This window comes from Enhydra lutris, unplaced genomic scaffold (genome assembly GCF_002288905.1).
Source record: "Enhydra lutris kenyoni isolate GAN:26980312 unplaced genomic scaffold, ASM228890v2 scaffoldscaffold7, whole genome shotgun sequence".
Lineage (NCBI taxonomy): Eukaryota > Metazoa > Chordata > Mammalia > Carnivora > Mustelidae > Enhydra > Enhydra lutris.
The window spans coordinates 41,044,179-41,063,590 of NW_019154091.1; the positions used below are offsets into that span (position 1 = coordinate 41,044,179).

General features: G+C 39.1%; 2 protein-coding genes across 9 annotated transcripts in view; one reads left to right on the top strand and one right to left on the bottom strand.

Annotated features, from left to right (window-relative positions):
* Positions 1-710: 710 nt before the first annotated feature.
* Positions 711-19,412, bottom strand: part of LOC111141978 (single-pass membrane protein with coiled-coil domains 3) — a 34,126-nt gene continuing 15,424 nt past the window's right edge. Inside the window, exons 1-8 of one of the 8 annotated variants that reach the window (XM_022494875.1) lie at positions 17,050-17,080; positions 15,676-15,845; positions 9,873-10,004; positions 9,550-9,745; positions 5,292-5,374; positions 3,635-3,733; positions 3,335-3,546; positions 711-1,755 (exon numbers count right to left, since the gene is read on the bottom strand). In XM_022494875.1, coding sequence (XP_022350583.1) covers positions 1,062-1,739 — 678 coding nt within the window. In that variant the 5' untranslated portion in view covers positions 1,740-1,755; positions 3,335-3,546; positions 3,635-3,733; ... (3 more) ...; positions 15,676-15,845; positions 17,050-17,080 and the 3' untranslated portion in view covers positions 711-1,061. Of the gene's footprint in view, positions 1,756-3,334; positions 3,547-3,634; positions 3,842-5,291; positions 6,215-9,549; positions 9,746-9,872; positions 10,005-15,675; positions 15,846-17,049; positions 17,081-19,412 lie in introns of those variants that run through there. The other 7 variants (XM_022494871.1, XM_022494873.1, XM_022494872.1 and 4 more) reach the window with 7 other exon arrangements.
* LOC111141977 (chromosome unknown C12orf60 homolog) lies at positions 10,607-13,453 on the top strand. Its single transcript, XM_022494870.1, is given in 2 exon segments — positions 10,607-12,305; positions 12,307-13,453. Coding segments are annotated over 2 exon segments (741 nt in total). The 5' UTR covers positions 10,607-12,263; the 3' UTR covers positions 13,006-13,453.

Consider the following 19,412-nt stretch of genomic DNA (forward strand, 5'->3'; position numbering starts at 1 on the left):
GTAACAGCTTCCTCCCCTGCATCCCAAATGTATTTTATATATGTGTAGCTGGGATTTGCATATTTGTTTTTTTTTTCAAATGTTCCAGGGTGTTCAAGCATGTTTGTTTGTTTGTTTGTTTGTTTTTAATGTTGCAGAGTGTTCAAACATTCCCGTGAGGAATATTTAAGCATCACACCACAGTTGGTCAGGGTTGATTGCAATTATAGAAACAGAACCTTTATCTGTTCAGTTTTAACTTTTATCTTTTTTTTAAAAGATTTTATTTATTTATCTGACAGAGATCACAAGTAGGCAGAGAGGCAGGCAGCAAGAGAGAGAGTGAAGCAGGTTCCCCGTCGAGCAGAGAGCCCGATGTGGGGCTCCTTGTGGGGCTCAATCCCAGGACCCTGGGACCATGACCCGAGCCGAAGGCAGAGGCTTTAACCCACTGAGCCACCAAGGCCCCCCTTAACTTTTATCTTTTAAAAATCCATTTGCATTTATAGGATGTAATCAGTGGAAGTTACAGAACCCTTGCGTCCTTTGATCATTAAAATAAGCTGTTACAACCCATACTTCAGTCTCTTCTAGTTTATTGAAAATTGAGCTTAAGCTCAAGGTCAAAATTATGGTAGTATTTCCATTTCATTCAAAGGTCCACAGTTTGTGTCTAGGCAGAAGTTACCAAGTACATCCCCTTAGAACTAAATGATGTCTGAAGCTAGTGGTAGGAATGAAAGTTATTCTTTATTCAGAGTAAATTTTAAGAATTTAGGGGAAAAGAAAAGGAAGAAGTAACCCCTAGACTTGCTCTTCTACAATAGCATTTAATGTAATGTTGATCTGGTAGAGCAGAGTAAGAAGGTATCCTGGGATATATCTTTTGCCTCACAGGGTCTAGACCCAACTGATAAAAAACTCTGTGGAGTCCTCTAGTTTTAGCATCTCTTAAACCACCTTGCCAACTTATTAACTATATTTCTGTCCATGTTGGAAACTTAGCGGAAAATGAACCTAATCCAAGAGGCAAAACACTATTATAGAGACATAGAAAAATATTCCAGTGGCACCGTGGCTGTTCATTTCATTTGGTGTTTCACTGTGTTGGTGACCTCAGTAATGGCATGATGATACTTTTCTGAAGCTGACTTGAATTCCACCAGATGCTTCTCATAACTTTTAATGGCTGCTTCAAGCTGCGTTTTCTCCACTGCTCCCAGGATGGCACGGAAGATCATATCTATGCCAAGGCCAAGAACGGCAACTCCTATACTACCAAGGAGAGAAGCACCAATTTGAGCTAACACAGTGACCAGCTTGTTAATGATGCCAGTTGTGATGTTTGAGCCCACAAGTTTAACAGCTACTGCACTGGCTGTGGAAGTAGCTTCTCCCAGGATGACTGAAATGACCTTTTGTACTATTGCAATTTTCTCTGTTTCCCTTTCTTTAATATCCTGAAGTTTTCTGTAGAGGGTTGGCTCTAGCTTATCTTTTAGTGCTTCATCAACCTTTTGTAGTTCTGTTTGGATTTTCATCATGGCTTGGATGATGATATCACAGTTTTCTTTGATGGTCCCATCTCTTTTCATCTCGATGGAGGCCAACTTGCACCCCAAGTGCATGTTTAAGACCTCAATCAGCTTATTAGTAGCATGGAAGCTATCAGATAAACAGTCAAGAAGCTGCTGGTGAAGACGGTTTACTTCCTGCCTTCTCCGTGGATTCTCTGGGTAGAGGAAGTCACTCTGAGACATGTTTCAAATATAATCTCTGAAAAATAAAGTAGTAAATCTTCACTAAAATTTTTGAAAAATACCTGCTGTCTGTGTGCATTTGACCAAGAAATCTTTTACTTTATGAGTAGAAAAATAGCACTGTGCTATCTAAGGAATTCCTCAGAAAATTCAACAGGTTCTTTAAAACAATTATTTTTATGAAACTTAGAGTCAGTGTATGGGAATGTGGGTGACAATGCCACGTACCGATGCAATAAATGAGGCATTAGCTTTTTTTCGTGGTAGAGAGAAATCCTAGATAAGAGAATCTGTGTTTATCAAGCATCTGATTATTAGTAAATAAATGTGATTATTTCTAAGTTGTATTTAATAAGGTTTGACATAGACTACAGTTTGATATGGTTGATTCTTGATTACCAGCACTCCTTAATTTTTCCAGACCCTACTCACCACACTGAATACACCTACCAGATTGATTTCTCTAATACTGGAAGATAAATTAGTAGAGCCAGAAGAATATTAAAATCTCTGAATTTACAGGGTTATTAATGTCTAGTTTTGTTTATAGACTGTTAACTTAATTTCTAATATTAAAGTTACTCTATATGTCTTTACAAACAAATTATTTGTTCTCTAAGCCTAGGGGACATCAAAGGCAACACACAGAATCTTTACAAAAATTTTTCATGTTAAGGGTATCTATTAATTCTTTAGATTAAAATCTCACTAGGGGAGAGAGTGGGCATGGTACAGGGACAGCGCAGTTATGACTACCTCTGTGGTCTCCATTTGCAAAGCTTAGAAGTTAAATTATTTAGACTGGTTTATAATGCACTTGGGCACAGTGAAGATTAGCTAGAATTGGCCTTAGAAAGGAAATAATGCCATTTCATGAAAGTATTAAGAGTAAGTGGCAAGAGTATGCAGTAGAATGAATACAATGAATCAGGCCGGAGCCTTCTTGTGTTTGTTCTTCTGGCTTAGAGTATTATGCAGAGAAAATAGGAACAAGCATGTTCAGAGTTTATTTGGTTAAAAAATTTGAGGACTGTGAGAACAATCTTACAATATGCATACTTCGCATAGTCTTACTATGTGCTTGGCACTTTAATTTTTAGTTGAAACTCTTAGAAGAAAAGAGAGAATGAAATCTCTGTGGTGTCTGGCACATTCTCTCTTGAGTAAACAACATCCTAATGAATTTGGGCCCTATCGACTGAGACCATGGCTTTTAGCCTAGATATGAGGAATCTCACAAGCATAGAATGAAGGAATGATATTTTTCTCTCAAGAAAGTAAACATTCTTTTCATGTCCATAAAGATATAATTTGGAAATAGGAAGGGGATTTTAAATGGATTGGGAACATAATCATTTACGATGTTTAGTTTAGAAAAATGCCTTGGTATCCCTAATAGAATAAACTTATCACAGTCAGAAATTCATTTGCATCTTTGATTCAAATCCAGCACACACACACACACACACATGTGCGTGCACACACACACACACTCACACCCATGTGTTACACAAACTTCCACAACAGTACTTAGAAAATATCTCAATTTCATTTAAAGAAATTGTTGAGGATTTATTAAATATTCCCCAACTCACCATTTGGTGGCAAAACTGTACTTTGATAACCATGAATCTGGACTTTGTTTCTCCTTTTTTCTTCCAGAAATTTTCCATTCAACCTTTATCTTTTTGGTTCCTAGTTTTCAGATATTATCATGAGGTGAAAACTCCAGTTTCTCACTTTGAATTCAGAAGAGCATCAACTACATTCCTATTCAGATATTTAGGTGAGAGGAGTCTTTCTTAGCCTGCAAAAGTGTAAAATATCTCTAGCAGCTATTCATCTGCCTTTATCTGAAGGCATAGCTTCCAGAAAAGGTATGTGGTTCTATTTACCTAAAGATAAACAAATGGAGAGATGAGCCTTCCTCCAGGATAGAAGGCTGAATGCTTCCAAGTGGTCAGTTTCTTCCTAGTTAACTTGTTTTAACACACCTTGACAAATTAATCATAAAAGAAAAAAATCAGGGTGCTATTTACTTGAGGAGAAATGTACCCAGGTCCCACACAGATGTAGAGGACTCCATTTTCTTTTTCTTTTCTTCCAAGAGTTGAAGCAAAATCAAACAAAACTAATAGATGAGATTTCTTTTTTTTTTTTTCAGGAAAGAGTAATGATGGGACTTTATCCTCCCCAAATATTAAAACATCATAAAAATAATATTAGTATTGTACAGGTTGCAGGAGTAGATGGAATCATAGAACAAAATAGTTCTGGAAACAGACTCTTCTATACATTTAATATATGATAAATGTAGACTTTCAAATCAATAATAATTGAAAATGTTCCTGGCACAATGGGCTAGTTTGGGGGGGTTAGAAATTAATTTTATTTTATTAAAAATTTTTTTAAAAAGGATTTTATTTATTTATTTGACAGACAGAAATCACAAGTAGGCAGAGAGGCAGGCAGAGAGAGAGGAGGAAGCAAGGTCCCTGCTGAGCAGAGAGCCGGCCGAAGCAGGGCTCGATCCCAGGGTCCTGGGATCATGACCTGAGCTGAAGGCAGAGGTTTTAACCCACTGAGCCACCCAGGTGCCCCTGTTTTTAAAATTTTTTATTTATTTATTTGACAGAGAGAGAGACAGTAAGAGAAGGAATACAGCCAGGGGGACTGGGAGAGAGAGAAGCAGGCTTCCCACTGAGTAGGGAGCCCAACGTGGGTCTCGATCCTAGGACCACAGGATCATGACCTGAGCCGAATGACTGAGCCCAATGACTGAGCCACCAGGCGTCCCTAGAAATTAATTTTTTTGAAGATTTTATTTATTTATTTGACAGACAGAGATCACAAGTAGGCAGAGAGGCAGGCAGAGAGAGAGGAGGAAGCAGGCTCCCTGCTGAGCAGAGAGCTCGTTGCGGGGCTCGATCTCAGGACTCTGGGATCATGACCTGAGCCCAAGGCAGAGGCTTTAACCCACTGAGCCACCCAGGCGCCCCTAGAAATTAATTTTAAAAAGTTAGTGTAATATTTGTAAAAAAAAAAAAAAGATAAAATAGAAGAAAATTGATAATTTTCAAATGTCTGTATGGAGGAAGGCTTTATAAGCTTAAAACCAAAGGAAAAAAGTCACACAAAAATTTGACAAACAAGGATGACCATGTAAAAAGAACTAAAAAGAAACTGGGAAAAATGCAAGAAAAATGAAGTATGAATTTCTAATGACTGTTGCTATCAATAAGAAAAACAGTAGCTATCTAACAGCTAAATGAGCAAGCAGCTCTGTACAGTAAAAGCATGGTAGCTAATTAACTGATGAAAAGACTTCAATCTTACCAGAAATCAAAGACCCAAGTACATTTTCAATTATATTTTCTTTCTTTTACATCCCCAAGGCCTGACATGTGCACTTTTATACCCTTCCTCCCAGTTTCCAGATAGCAGTCTATAATTCTTTGTCAGTAACAAGTTTGAGTAAGACGTCATAATGTGCTCAGAATTATTTTTCAAATCTAACATAAAAGGACTTGTATTTTTCTGAGTTGGGCTTACCTTCCTAGTTCCTTTTGTGTTGGGGAAGGACTTTGGGAGGATTCCTTACGCCTTCTAGATCTTCAGCAGGCCTGCCATCATACCTTCCCAGGATTGAATACAGTTCAACATTATTTTCATCCCAACAGTGAGATAAACAATAGAGAATTAGGTGAGGAAGAGGTAGGGTTTGAAGGTGAAACTAATGAATTATTTTTGGACAGGTGAAATTTGAAGAGCCTGGTGAAGGAAGCAGTTTAATAATTCAGTAACAATTTATCTAATGGACTAGTACCTTACTATGGATAAGGTAACATGCCGAGCTTTATAGAGCACACAAAATGAAAAGGACATGGGTCCTGCTTTTATGGCATTTTTAATCTAGTTAAATAGTTAAGCCAGACTTCAAACCACTTGTTGAGCTGAAACTATTATGTCATTTGAAATTATAGGGCTCGTGCTTCATTTGTGCAAATTCAAATTTTCAACAATCTGCAGGTTAATATGTATTAACATTAGGGCCATATGGAAACATTCAGTAATTTAGAGAAGGTTAATAATTTGTTCCCTTTCAAACTGTTATTCTTAGATATATGCTTGATACTTAGAGGAGAGGTTATACACCACGCGGAAAAACAGTTAGCAAAGTGCAGCATTTCCAGTATTGCCCCTGACAATTAAGCTAAGCTCTGACTTGCAAAGTGTTTACTTCACTCAGCAAAACAAAAGCCTTGCAATCAGTTAGAGCCACCCTCCTTGAAGATCCTAGTTGTTACTTTGGCAGGCCTTAAGGGATGTCTTACCAACAATATATAATATTTACCTAAAAGATGTCTGGGCCATACATACTTTTCTCTATCTTACAACATTTTCAGGCATGACCTTTTAAATATTGACTTTAAAATTCAGTCTTTTAAAAATCATTTCTTGGGGCACCTGGGTGGCTCAGTCGTTAAGTGTCAGATCCCAGGGTCCTGAGCCTTCCGCCTGGCAGGAAGCCTGCTTCTCCCTCTCCCACTCCCCCTGCTTCTGTTCCTTCTCTCACTGTGTCTCTCTCTGTCAAATAAATAAATAAAATCTTAAAAAGAAAACATTTCTTTTGGGGTGCCTGGGGGGCTCAGTTGGTTGAGTGTCTGGCTCTTAGTTTTGGCTCAGGTCAGGATCTCGGGTTCTTGAAATCGAGCCTTGTGTTGTGCTCTGCACATAACTCGAGATCCACTCTCTCTCTGCTCCCTCTCCCTCTGCTCCCTGCCCCTGGAATGAATAAGTAAAATCTCTAAAAATAAAATAAGAACCTTTTTTCTTTTTAGTTTGGCTCTGTGCCCAACACAGGGATGACTCATAACCCTGAGATCAAGACTCACATGCTCTACTGACTGAGCCTGCCAGGCACCCCTTATAAGTAATTTCAAAGTCACTTTATAAATAAATTTTAAAGATTGGCGCTTATAAGTAGCTAAATGTTATTCTTAATCCAGTTCTTAATACTTGCACCATTGGTGTGATAAATGTGATTTTTACATTGTTTATTATCAGATGATAATGCTCACTGTCTGTGAAAAGTTCACTCTGCACAGTTAGCATCCACTACTGAACTGCTGTGTTTCTACCGTTATTTGAGTATTTTGTTGCCGGGGTTCATGAGGTAGGTCCTCAAGAGCTGTAAGGCAGCCTGATGAAGAATTGCTGGCCAGCAGGTGGCGCTCTTGATCCCCAGCATCCTTATTTCACCCTAGCCTTTGCTGAAGCCCCAGAGCTTGCTTGTTGCTGTATTTGGACTGTGGGTGCTTAAAATTTAATTTAATGAGAGAGTTCTGTTGCCCTGTTGCCAAAGGAAGTTTGGAAATCACATGCACTGTTATTGTATATGTAACATTACTTGTTATTTCAGACAATAAAAGAAACTTGGAAATGCTGATTCCAGGGGTCAGCATATCTTCTGAAACTGTAATGGAAACAAAGACTGACCTGAAATGGATTCTCACTGAAACTAACCTTGTCAATTATTTTGAAATGAGATCAACATTCAAGATCAAAGAGTGTATAAGAAATAGTAGAGATGTATTGATGTATTGTCTCTAAAAGTTAAGATTTATTTAGTGATACTGTAGAGTTGTTTTAGTGTTTTGGGGAAAGGAATCAATTTCCAAAGTGAAAATGTATTGATTATCATATATTCAAATAAAAAATTCTCAGGATAATTTTGTGAATAGCAGTAGCTAAATGTCAAGTGTTATAGAAATTTAAAGAAGGAAATTATATTGAAATGATTAGAGGAAGCTTCGTGGAGAAAGTGACAAGTGATACATGTTTTGAGAGATGGTAGAATTATAACATGAAGAAATTATAGGTAAAAGATTTGATAAAAAAGTACTTTAGGGGCACCTGGGTGGCTCAGTGGGTTAAGCCTCTGCCTTTGGCTCTAGGTCATGATCTCAGGGTTCTGGGATCGAGCCCCGCATCGGGCTCTCTGCTCGGCAGGGAGCCTTCTTCCTCCTCTCTCTCTCTGCCTGCCTCTCTGCCTACTGTGATCTCTATCTGTCAAATAAATAAATAAAGTGTTTAAAAAAATTAAAAAAAAAAGTACTTTAAAGTATAAAGTCAGTTCAACTAATATATAAACACTTTAAAAATAAAGAAAGAAAAAAACCCATAAACCTACCATCTTAAATTTTTTCATTGTTCCTTCCTAAAGTTTGTTTAAATAATATTTTCATCTTACATCAATTTACTTAAACACCTGCCCAAATTCTTAGTTTTCTAATAATTTTATTATATGAAATATTCCATAAGATAGCAACCATAATTTAATAAATACCCAGTTGTTTCCCTATCACAATATTGTAGTGGGCATTTTAATACACAGTTTTTTCCCCGTTTCCAATTATTTTAATTATTTCCTCAGGATAAATTTCCAGAAGAATTGTATAATCCATGAGAATTAAAGTTTTTATTATGTTTATTGTTTTTTGATATGTATTGCAAATTGCATTCCAAAAAGTTTTATACCACCATCAAAAGTAAATTTTTAGAGCAAGGCACTGTGTATGTTTCGAAACCAAAGATAGTTCTGTTAAATATATATTGTTACTTTGGGAAGCACAGAGTTAAATTTCAAAAAGAAGAGTTTTTGCTTTTGTAGAAATACATGGTGGTGTGTTAATGATGATATGATACGCATGATCTCTGAGACTGGCTTCCAAAGAATCAGGAAGGGAGTGTGGAATAGAGTTACAGAGGAAATAAGATCAAGTTTGTTTTGAAAATTTTTGACACTAGGTTATGGGTATATGACAGTTGATTATTTTATCATCTCCACTTCTGTGCATGTTTGAACTATTCCCATAGCAACAATTAAGGGAAAAGAGACAAAGAAAACACATCTCAGCCTCCAGTGTTGAGTCATTCATGCTCTCTGGGTTTTTCCATTTCTCCCTGCTGTCACTTTCCTCACTATCCTAAATTGGGTCCAGCTATCCTGGGAAGTTCACTTATTTGGGAGTTTGGGAGTAGGGGACAGGTGAAACCAGAAGCTTTTCAAGAGAAAATAGCAGTTACTGACTAGTTCTGAGACTCCTCCTTTAATTTAAATCAAACCCCTGGCCTTTAATTAAAACAAAACAAAACCAAGAAGTTGTTGATGGTGGGATGACACTCTTTCTGATGTAAGTTCTAAAGAATGTTTCTGACCAGAAAGCAGAATATCAGTGACATTCATCAGCCTTTGTTAAATGCTCAGGGGAGAATCCTCTACTTCTATGCCTTAAGACATTAGAAAAAAAAAAGAAAGAGTAGACAATGTTCCTTGCCCTCAAGAAGATAACAGTCTATTTGGAGACAGACAGCATTTAAATGTAATATAGTTTACGAGGGAGCAGAAACTCTATAAATTAACTAGTATTAGATTGTACATTCCTTCTTTCACAGATCCTGAGTACTTATATTGATGTTAGAAACATAAAAAGAAATGCTACAATCCATGTAAACAATACACAGGTGTCGTTTTGTCCTCAGTGCTTTCTAAAATTGCTATCTTTACTGCTTTTTCTTCCCCTCTGACTTAATCAGTTACATAAGCTGTTCATTTTCTTCTTTATCTGGTGTCTTCAGAGAAATACTCAGAAGGAAGCTGCCATCGGATCCTCTTAAAACAAAGTTGTTTTGTGACTTTATTATATTTATGGCTAGGATTCAAGACTGACATGTTATTTCAAATACCCTTTAATCCGGAGAAACAGAATATCATACCAATACCAGTAGAAATAGCCATATCGCTTACCTTGCTGTGTTTCTGAGTTCAGTAGTCCTAGTGGTTGTTTAGGAATATTGTCAAAGGGCTTTTTCATCTGGTTTCATCTGGATGTTTCCATGGAATGTGATGACTTACAGCCTTTGCTGGTCTCTGCTGGGTCCCTCTGCCTGTCCGCTTTATTTACTATTTCTGCATTTCCTCATTCTCTGAATTCTTCTATTTCCTATATTAATATAAAATTAGTATGTATTAAGTCATCTAATTTGAAAGGTGAATAAAGCGGTGAGACATGTAACTGTCTATTCCTTAATGGACTTTATGGTTGAAAAGTGCTGTACGACCGAGCTCACCCAGCTCAGCAGAGACGATGGCTCTGCGCAGCTCCCAGGTTCTGCGGTTCTGTCTTGCCAGCTATTCCACACGTAAGTTTCCTTTACCTTCTGTTGCATTCAGACCTCCGTCTGTTGCTGATGCCTTTGTTTCTGTTCTCAAGAGATAAAAACCCAGATATTTGCAACCCAATGTGGTTTTTGTGCGTGCGCTCTTCTTTCCTGCTCTTTATCACCATCTCTCACTGTGTCGGTGAATTCCTTGACCATAGGAAAGCCTTAAAGACTAACTTGACTCCTTTCCCTTAAAGCTTAGAACAGAGTCTTTCGTGCTTTTCCCTCTACATTCAGTCCTCACCTCCATGGATTCCTCTACAGCAGGGACACCTCAAAAGCAAACAATCACCCCAGCCCCCATAACTTAATGGAAAAAAAAAAAGGGCTTTAGAATTGGACAGTCCTGATTTTGTATATCCAAATATCTCTTACTAGCCATGTAGCCCGGAAAAGTCACTTAATTTAACTTTTTTCTTTCTTTCTTCTTTTTTAAATATTTTATTTATTTATTTATTTGTCAGAGAGAGAGAGAGAGATCGCGCACAGGCAGACAGAGTGGCAGGCAGAGGCAGAAGGAGAAGCAGGCTCCCCACCAAGCAAGGAGCCCGATGTGGGACTTGATCCCAGGACGCTGGGCTCATGACCTGAGCCGAAGGCAGCCGCTTAACCGACTGAGCAACCCAGGCTTTCATTGTGTGATGTATTAGTTTGTAATTGATGGGTTGTCATATGCATTAAATGAGATAATGCATGCAAAGAATTTGGCAGAGTGCTTGATATATGGCAAAACCTTCCTAAATGGTAGCCATTTGTCTTAACGTTAACAACAGTCATTTCTGTTGTTATGGGGTGGGTAGAGGATACAACACTGAGAGTCCAGCTAGGAGATATATAAAATCTAAAGGGGCTGTTCTATAGTTTTAAATGAGGACTAAGTGGGGTACGATTTTACTTCCGTCCCAGTGAATCATTTTGCACTTGACATATCCTGGGGCTTACCAGGTACGGGGATAAAAGGGAAATAGGATGTGTGTAGACAGTGTATCTGAAGTAAGTATGGATGGACAAGTAGGATTTCAACAGATGTGTGGGGTGGGGTAGGGAGGAGAGAATGCAGGTAGAGGGAATACTATGAATAAAGGGGCTAGCAAAATGTTGGGAGCATTTTCAGGGCATAAACTTAGTCCATTACACTGGTGGCCCAGGATATACGCGAGAGCAGTGAGGGAAGGGAGTAGTGGAAAATTGAGAGCAGTCTAGATGATCTTAAACGCCATGCCAGCAAGTTGTATCTTATTCACTCGGCAATACTGAATCATTGAAGTTTTTTATTGTGAGATAATATGAGGAGGTTTGGATTTCAGGAAGCTTACTTAATATAAACTATACTAGTGGGTATGACAAGACGCATGTAGTTGAAACACTTAGTGTCAGACCATGGGGTGTAGATGGTAAAAGCCCACTTTGAAGAGGGCAGCTATAGATCTAGTCACTTTTTCTAACTCATAATGTGGGCTTTGTGCTGCCAATTAATCTCATTTTTTTCAATAAGCAATAGCAATCCAGATTTCTATCTTTCAGTTTTTAAATTTAGAAGTTGATACAAGCAATTGTTGGGTCAAACAAAGCACATCTGCTGGTTGGACTTTGCCTGTGGATTTCTGGTTTGGGACATCCTGGGGTTACGTTCGCAGTCCTATCTTTTTATGTCTCCTCCAGAACTCTCCTCGTGAACATTGGTTAGAGACATCAACACTCCTCTCTATGGCAGAAGAGGATGAGTTGTACTGAAAGTGCAGAAACATTCTCAGGCAAGACAGACGTCTTGGGAGTTGGTGTCGGATGGCCTTGATCTTCTTTGAAGTGCAGTACTCCACCTCTTTGGTCTGCTGTTACTCACCTTTCAGAGTTATCTGATGGTTACTTTATTTTTCTGTCCAGGATTTTTAGTTCTACTCCATAGGAAAGATTGTACCGCATCTGCTTGCTCTATCTTAACTGGAACCAGAGCCCTTCTATGTAATTTGTACAATCTTGTCCACTAGATCTGATAGTTATTGAGGATAATGCGTGAGAATTGGTTACTCCGTATATCAGCATATCCAATTGAGGGTCCAGTGCACGATATTCAATCGTGGCTTAGAATCTTTTAATTATTATCTTTGTTGTTATTTTTATTAAAGCACAGGATCAATTCCTGCTCCACAGCTGGTGAAGCTTTCCTACCCTTGACAGCGGTTATTTTCCACATTTAGATTTTAAGATCAGTCTCTTTGCGGTTGACAAATAAATAATTTAAGTTTTTATCCAGATTACTACTTTGTTTTGCAGTGCTGAAACTTTTGTGCTGGAGAAATGTCTTCAGAGTCAGAAAAGGATAAAGAGAGGCTGGTGCAAAGCTGCCAAAACGTTTTTCTTTCACATGCAAGATCTTGTTGCCTTCACTAACACATTTATAGAATCGTTTAACAGCACTATGAATGCCCAGATCCACTCCCTGACTGTGAAGGAAGATGCTAACGTTAAGGATGTCTTTGAACAACTCTTCACAGTCTTTAAGGAGATACAGTGTGTCCTGGAGGCAAAGATGCAAAACGACCAGATGCAAAAGGAACCTTTATGTTCCAAGATTGCAACAGCGATTTGCTCTATGGTTGAGAAGAGAGCCAATGTCAAGGAGCTGCAGCAGTCAGCTAGAGAAAAGTTCAAGAATGTTCAGACACCAGTCATCGTTGCTGCACTGAATAGCAGTAACATCCTTGGCACTTTGGACTCTTCTCTTTCACTCTTGATGACATGTCCTATCATGAAACTTCAGTTAAGTGACCTCTATCAAAAAGACACCGAAGACCAATCAGAGGCCAACACCTCTGAGAAAAACCAAAGTCCAGGTCCATCCAAAATCGGTACAGCAGACATCTTGAGAAAATTGCAGGATGTGTTAAAAGCTGAACATTTCAAGAATACCATGGAGTCAGTTGTAAATCAGTTGGAGCAAATTGGCAGAACTCTGGCACCAATCTTAGAGATCCTCCAAAAAGCCGTAAATATTATGGAATCCAAGATTCCTGTGCCCAAGAAAACCAATGACCAGTAGGAATGCAAGAGGGGCTCATTTCTGTCAGAACATCAGTTCATGTCCTGAGAATTTTGAGAGCATGTTCTAAGACCTTTGCTGCCAGAAAGGTGTTATATTAGGATGTAAGTGCAAAAAGTAGCCACCTGGAAGACCATTTACCTCAAGTTTTGTTTTATTCAAATAAAACTAATCAAAGAAAGCCTGCTTGTCATGGCAGTTACTAAAAATAACATGTTGTTCAGAAAATCAAGGTAGTGTATTACATTTGGGGATGTCTCTAAACATTACATATCATCTTAATGCATAATTAAAATAACTTTAATTTCCACTCTTGGTAAGTCTATTTCTGGATACTACAGTGTGAAGTCCAGGTAAATGTAAACATTATTGTTAGATAATCTGGCAGAAAGTACTGCTCAGGTGCAGGAAACATGTAAAATATCCTTCTGCATTTTTAAAAAGATTTTATTTACTTAAGAGAGGGCTAGAGAGAGAGCGAGAGAAAGAGAGAGCACGAGCAGGTGTAGCAGCAGAGGCAGAGGGAGAAGCAGACTCCCCACTGAGCATGGTACCCGATGTGGAGCTTGATCCCAGCATCCCTTGGATCATGATCTGAGCCAAAGGCAGATGATTAATGGACTGAGCCACCCTACCTTCTGCATTTTTGTCAATCCTATACCAATTTCTGTATCATCAGTGCCTTACCTATCATAGGTAAAGAAGAAGTTAATAAGAACAATGAATGAAGAGTAATAGTTTTCTTGCTTACTTGAATAAGAACAGAGCAGGTGATTTATTCTTGTCTGCCTCCTACTGAGGTCTTATGATTAGGAGCTATTGGAGGTTCAAAAATGGAGGTGTTCTAGCCTTTTACAAATAAAAAACTGCAACATTTGTAGAAGTAGGATTTCTGAGATGTGCTTGTATTGACAAAGAGAGGTTAGATAAATCCCTTTGCCTACCAGAACATCTTTGGCTCTCATGTAACAGGAAAGAGTGTGTGTTTTCACAATTGCTCTATTCTACATGGTAAATAGGAACATTGTTGAGAATAAGACAAGCCATTAATAATTCCAGTTCTTGAGTGGAATTTTTCTTCTGAGAATACCTAAGTTTTGTCCTCCTTGAAACATTTTCTCCTCTAAAGTTTTAAATACCATTTTATCCTTTAAAAATAAGGAGATGCTTATTTCCCTACACTTAAAAATAAGGCTGCAGCATGAGGGGCACCTGGGTGGCTCAGTGGGTTAAGCCTCTGCCTTCGGCTCAGGTCATGATCCCAGGGTCCTGGGATTGAGCCCCACCTCGGATGCTCTGCTCAGCGGGGAGCCTGCTTCCTCTTCTCTCTCTGTCTGCCTGCCTCTCTGCCTACTTGTGATCTCTCTCTCTGTCAAATAAATAAATAAAATCTTTAAAAAAATACGGCTGCATCATGAGAAACTAAGAGACAAATTGTGAGCATTTGATGGTGTGGCGGAAGAAGATAATCGCAGTACTTTTTAGCCTGCGATGCAGTCACATCCACCAAGGGTGCCAGTCCACCTCCCCGGTAGTGGCTACTTTGAAGTTGCACTTTTGCCATCCTGAGTCAGGAGCTCAGCTCCAAAGCCAAGGCTGTCATTGGAATCACCCTTGTAATTTTGAAGTAAGGATCCCTTCCTTGGGGGGCGCCTGGGTGGCTCAGTGGGTTAAAGCCTTTGCCTTCAGCTCAGGTCATGATCCCAGTGTCCTGGGATCGAGCTCCACATCAGGCTCTCTGCTCAGCAGGGAGACTGCTTCCTCCTCTCTCTCTGCCTGCCTCTCTGCCTACTTGTGATCTCTGTCTGTCAAATAAATAATAAATAAAATCTTTAAAAAAAAAAAAAAAAGAATAATCCCTTCCTTGCTCCCTAACAGTTAAGACCTTCAGAGAGTCCTGTAGTAAGGGCCAAGGGGATTTGGACCACTTCCAGGGCTTAGAGGGCTTGGAAAAAAGCTGAGTTTCAATACATGAATTCTGCATTTTCTCTCAGCTCCAAATAGCTGGCTTATTTTCAGGATGTTCTTGAGTGTATCCATTTGCTACCCTGTCCTCAAAACTACACATGTAGAAATGGGAGGTGGAAAGTGCTGCTCTCACTTTGTTACTTTTTCTGAACCTATGTGTGTTTCAGGTTCTCACCTGCCTTCTCTCGGTTTTAAGATTGTGTCCCAGGAGGGGCACCTGGGTGGCTCAGTTGGTTAAGTGTCTGCCTTCAGCTCATGTCATGATCCCATGGTCTTGGGTTAGAGCTCCACTTCGGGCTCCTTGGTCAGTGGGGAGCCTGCTTCTCCCTCTCCCTTTGCCCCCCTCTCTGCTTGTGATCTCTCTTTCAAATAAATAAAATCTTACAACAAACAAACAAAAAAGATTGTGTCCCAGGATATTGCGACAGCTAGGAGAGTCACAGGGAAATGAATGGAACAAGGGCAAAGAAAAGTCCTGGTCATGGAACGCCTGGGTGGCTCAGTTGGTTAAGCATCTGCCTTCGGCTCAGGTAATTATTCCAGGGTCCTGGGATCAAATCTGGCATTGGGCTCATTGCTAAGCGGGGAGCCTGCTTCTCCCCTTGCTTGTGCTCTCTCTCTCTCTGACAAATAAATAGAATATTAAGAAAAAAAAAAAAAGACTGGAGGCATGACTGGGGGCATTTTGAGGGAGGTCCTTACCACACATCAATGGGAATGGCAGCTAGGATGGGCCATGCTTCTTCAGTAACAGCGGGTGGTTTTCAGATGCTCATGGCTCCTCTGAGGCTGATCATCACTGACAGTGCCTCTCACAGACATCTTACCACCGAGCACCACTGATCTGTCCACTCCAATAACTTCTGCCCACCCTGTGGACATACGGACATATTTGGGGGTGAGGGAGCTATACTCTTCTCAAAACCATTACTTTTATTTAGTGTTTCTCTCAAATTCTTTGTTTTGGGTTCTTCTCATTTTCTCTCCCTCCCTTCTGGTTTTGAAAAGCAGAACTCACTAGTTTCTACCTCATATCTAGTTCCATTCCTCCTCCAGAGGCCATGAGCACAGTGTGACCTAACGGAATGAAGCAATAGTGGGGAGTAGAAAGTGAACTGTCAAGAAGCACAACAAAATAAAATGCAAGGGTACTTACTATATGAAGATAAGGAAGGAAGGAAGGGAGGGAGGGAGGGAGGGAGGGAGGGAGGAGGGCAGAGTAGGGGGGAGGGAGGAAGGAAGGAAGGGAGGGAGTCCTGTAATGCTGTAATACCTTTTTTTTTTTCCCACATTTTATCACTTGCCAATGTTTGGCATGTGTTAGTGTCTCTGAAAGCATCCAGTTCAATAAAGGTTTATTGAATTTTACCAAATCAAGATCTGGGTTCATAAAGTGTAAGTCAGTTTGATTCAGGTCATTAGACACCTCAGGCCAAGAATCCTGGCTCTCTAAATAAATCAAGCTCTACAGAAAATTTTTTTCACAGACTTATTATTTTTTAAAGTCAGAGCAAATAGGCATATTAGAACACTGAATCATAAAGATGCAAATAAAACAATAAGTGAAGCCAGAGTATTTTTTTACATACACAAAAAGGAGAGAAGCATTAATAAAAAAAAAAAATTACCACAGGAGATAAATACTCTGCAACTTTATAGGGCTAGCTCTTTTAACCACCCAGGTAAATTTATCCATTTTACCTTCAAAGATATCCCAGAAGGAAAAAGCAGAAATTACAATGAAATTTTTGAAACTGGTCTCCTCTAACGTTTCATGAACTTTGAATCATGTCAATTCTCTATCAAATAATTTAGGAAATCTCTGTAACCACAATAAAAATTTCATTTGATTTTTAAGTTACTTATCTTGATCAACTCTGAAAAAAGAAAAGTTCATGAAAAAACTAAATCAACTCTGAAAAGAAGAAAGCAAAAGATTGAGAATTTACCAAAGTTATAATTACAAAATACAGATTCATGTTAGAGGGAAAAGTAGACAAATAAAAATGGAGCATGTGAAAAAAAAAAAAAAAGAAGCAGCAGCAGGAGGAAAAATTAAGTTATCTTTTTAAAAACCTGGTTTTTCCAGGGGCGCCTGGGTGGCTCTGTGGGTTAAGCCTCTGACTTCGGCTCAGGTCATGATCCCAGGGTCCTGGGATCGAGCTCCGCATCGGTCTCTCTGCTCAGCAGTAAGCCTGCTTCCCCTTCTCTCTGCCTGCCTCTCGACCTACTTGTGATCTCTCTCTCTCTCTCTCTCTGTCAAATAAACAAATAAAATCTTAAAACAAACAAACAAACAAACCTGGTTATTCCTTTACGGATCATAATCCCATCAGTCAAAAGCCTGGAAGCCTTCTTAACACAGGTTCTGGGTTTCTGATTTTATAGATGTGGGATCAGGCCCTAGGGTTCATGGTTCTAACAAGTTCCTACGGGACACTGGTGCTGCAGGTGCTGGGAGCATGTGTTAAGATCACCCAGCTAGCTTCTTACTGAGAAGACTGATTTCTCATGGAGATCCAATGCATTCGGCTGGCCTTTTAGCTTGATCGGGTGGCTCTTTTCTCTCCTGCCCACGTTACAGTTTCACTCTGCCAGATCTATTTCCTGACCCTTGTGTACACCCATCATTCCTATATCCCCTGTCTCTCTTCTACTCAGCTCTCCTTTTCTATCTGAAGCCCTCCGTTGAGCCTTATTTCCAATAGAAAGCTGTATCCAACCATAGGACAGAGGGATCTCCCTTTTCTCGAAACTCTGAGCACTTTTTTTGCGTCCTTTTTGGCACTAAACGCTTGACACATATCTACACTGACTGTCTTCTTCCTCTCACTCCTTGCTCCCACCCCAAGGTCCCAAGACCTCACCCAAATGCTGCCTCCTCCCTGAAGTCTTCCTGGCTTCTTCTTTTGCCTAAGAAGTTCTTTTGAGCTCTCATGAACAGAAGACTTGATAGTCCCTTTTCTTTTGGTATTTCCTCCATCACTTGTTGGTGTTCTGTTCTTCATTTCCCCCAAGAGATCGTAAACTCATGGACGATCTGGCTTGCACTCTTCAACTTTTAATCCCCAAAGTGTTTTGTACACAGTATGGCTCAAAAAGTGCATTTATATGGCACAAGAAAAAAAAAATTTGCAACATGTTCGGAGGCTTTTCTGTTGCCTTGCAAAAACTCACAGCAAACCTCTTCCCAGAGCCATGCTCATGGGATTCTCTGTTCAGTAACCACTAACCTACCAAGGTCCCTGGGCAATAAATCATGAAAATTGTGTCTATGGAAATTTTATGCTTGCCTTATTAGGAATAGAGGTCAATGTAAGCTAGGTGTCTGAGGTGCATGTGGCCCCGTTCTCAAAATTCTGTGGAAAGAATGATATACTAGATGCTCAAATTCTCAACTGAGTGATTATAGGCAGCGAATTCCCCACTGAGTCTCTTCTCTCATGGCACCGTCCCTTTAGAAAGTCCTGCTGGGGTCAAATGAGCAGATTTCACTTTTGTTGTTTCTTACCCAAATCTCAGAGGGGCATGTATTATGGACTTCCATAATTTAAAGTATAGAGCTAGTCCTCCCCTCCACTCCCTGTAGCCCAGTATCAGGGTCTTTGGAAATCAGGTAAAACAACTTCCATTGCCCCATTTATATTGTAGACAACTGAGGGGAGTTGGAGAACATTCCCAGCTGTGAAGTTTGGTGATTTATACTTCTTTTTATTTAATTACTGTCACACAGTGGGGACTCGATTTATCTTTGATATTTACTTGGTTATCAGATTCCACCCCTCATTTTTTCCTTTATATCCACATATATCTACATGCTTTCCTAATAAATGTACCTAAATTTCTGATGACAACTTAAAATCCAATTTGCCATAAAGTCCTTCTATAAATTAACATATGGATTTAAATTCTAACTTTTGTAATATTTTAGAAACATGTGTAGCACTCCCTTACAGCCAGTGAATGAGATTTCACTATCTTTTATTAACTTTCCCTTTTATTTCTCAAGTTTTCATTATTTTCTCCTATCTGAGTCTATACTCGTTTGGTCTTGAATGCTGATAAAAATCTTGGAAGAAAATCTACACTTTAATTATTCCTCTGGGGTTCAAAGCTTTTCCATTTGATGAAGAATTTGTTCTGTGCTTTCAAACTCAAGCTTCTCTATTTGTTCCTATTTGGGCTTGTTAAATAAAAAAAATAAGTATTCATAAATTCTTTGCTTGAGATAGGAAATCTGATTCAAATTATTTATGCAAACATATAATTTATTGATTTATGTAATTTTTAAAAAGCCCAGGATTCCAGTTTCAGGCATAGTTGGATCCAGGGGCTCATATTCTTTCATCAGAACTATTTCTTTTCTTTTCTTCTTATTTTTTAAAAGATTTTATTTAGGGGAGGAGTCAAGATGGCAGAGAAGTAGCAGGCTGAGACTA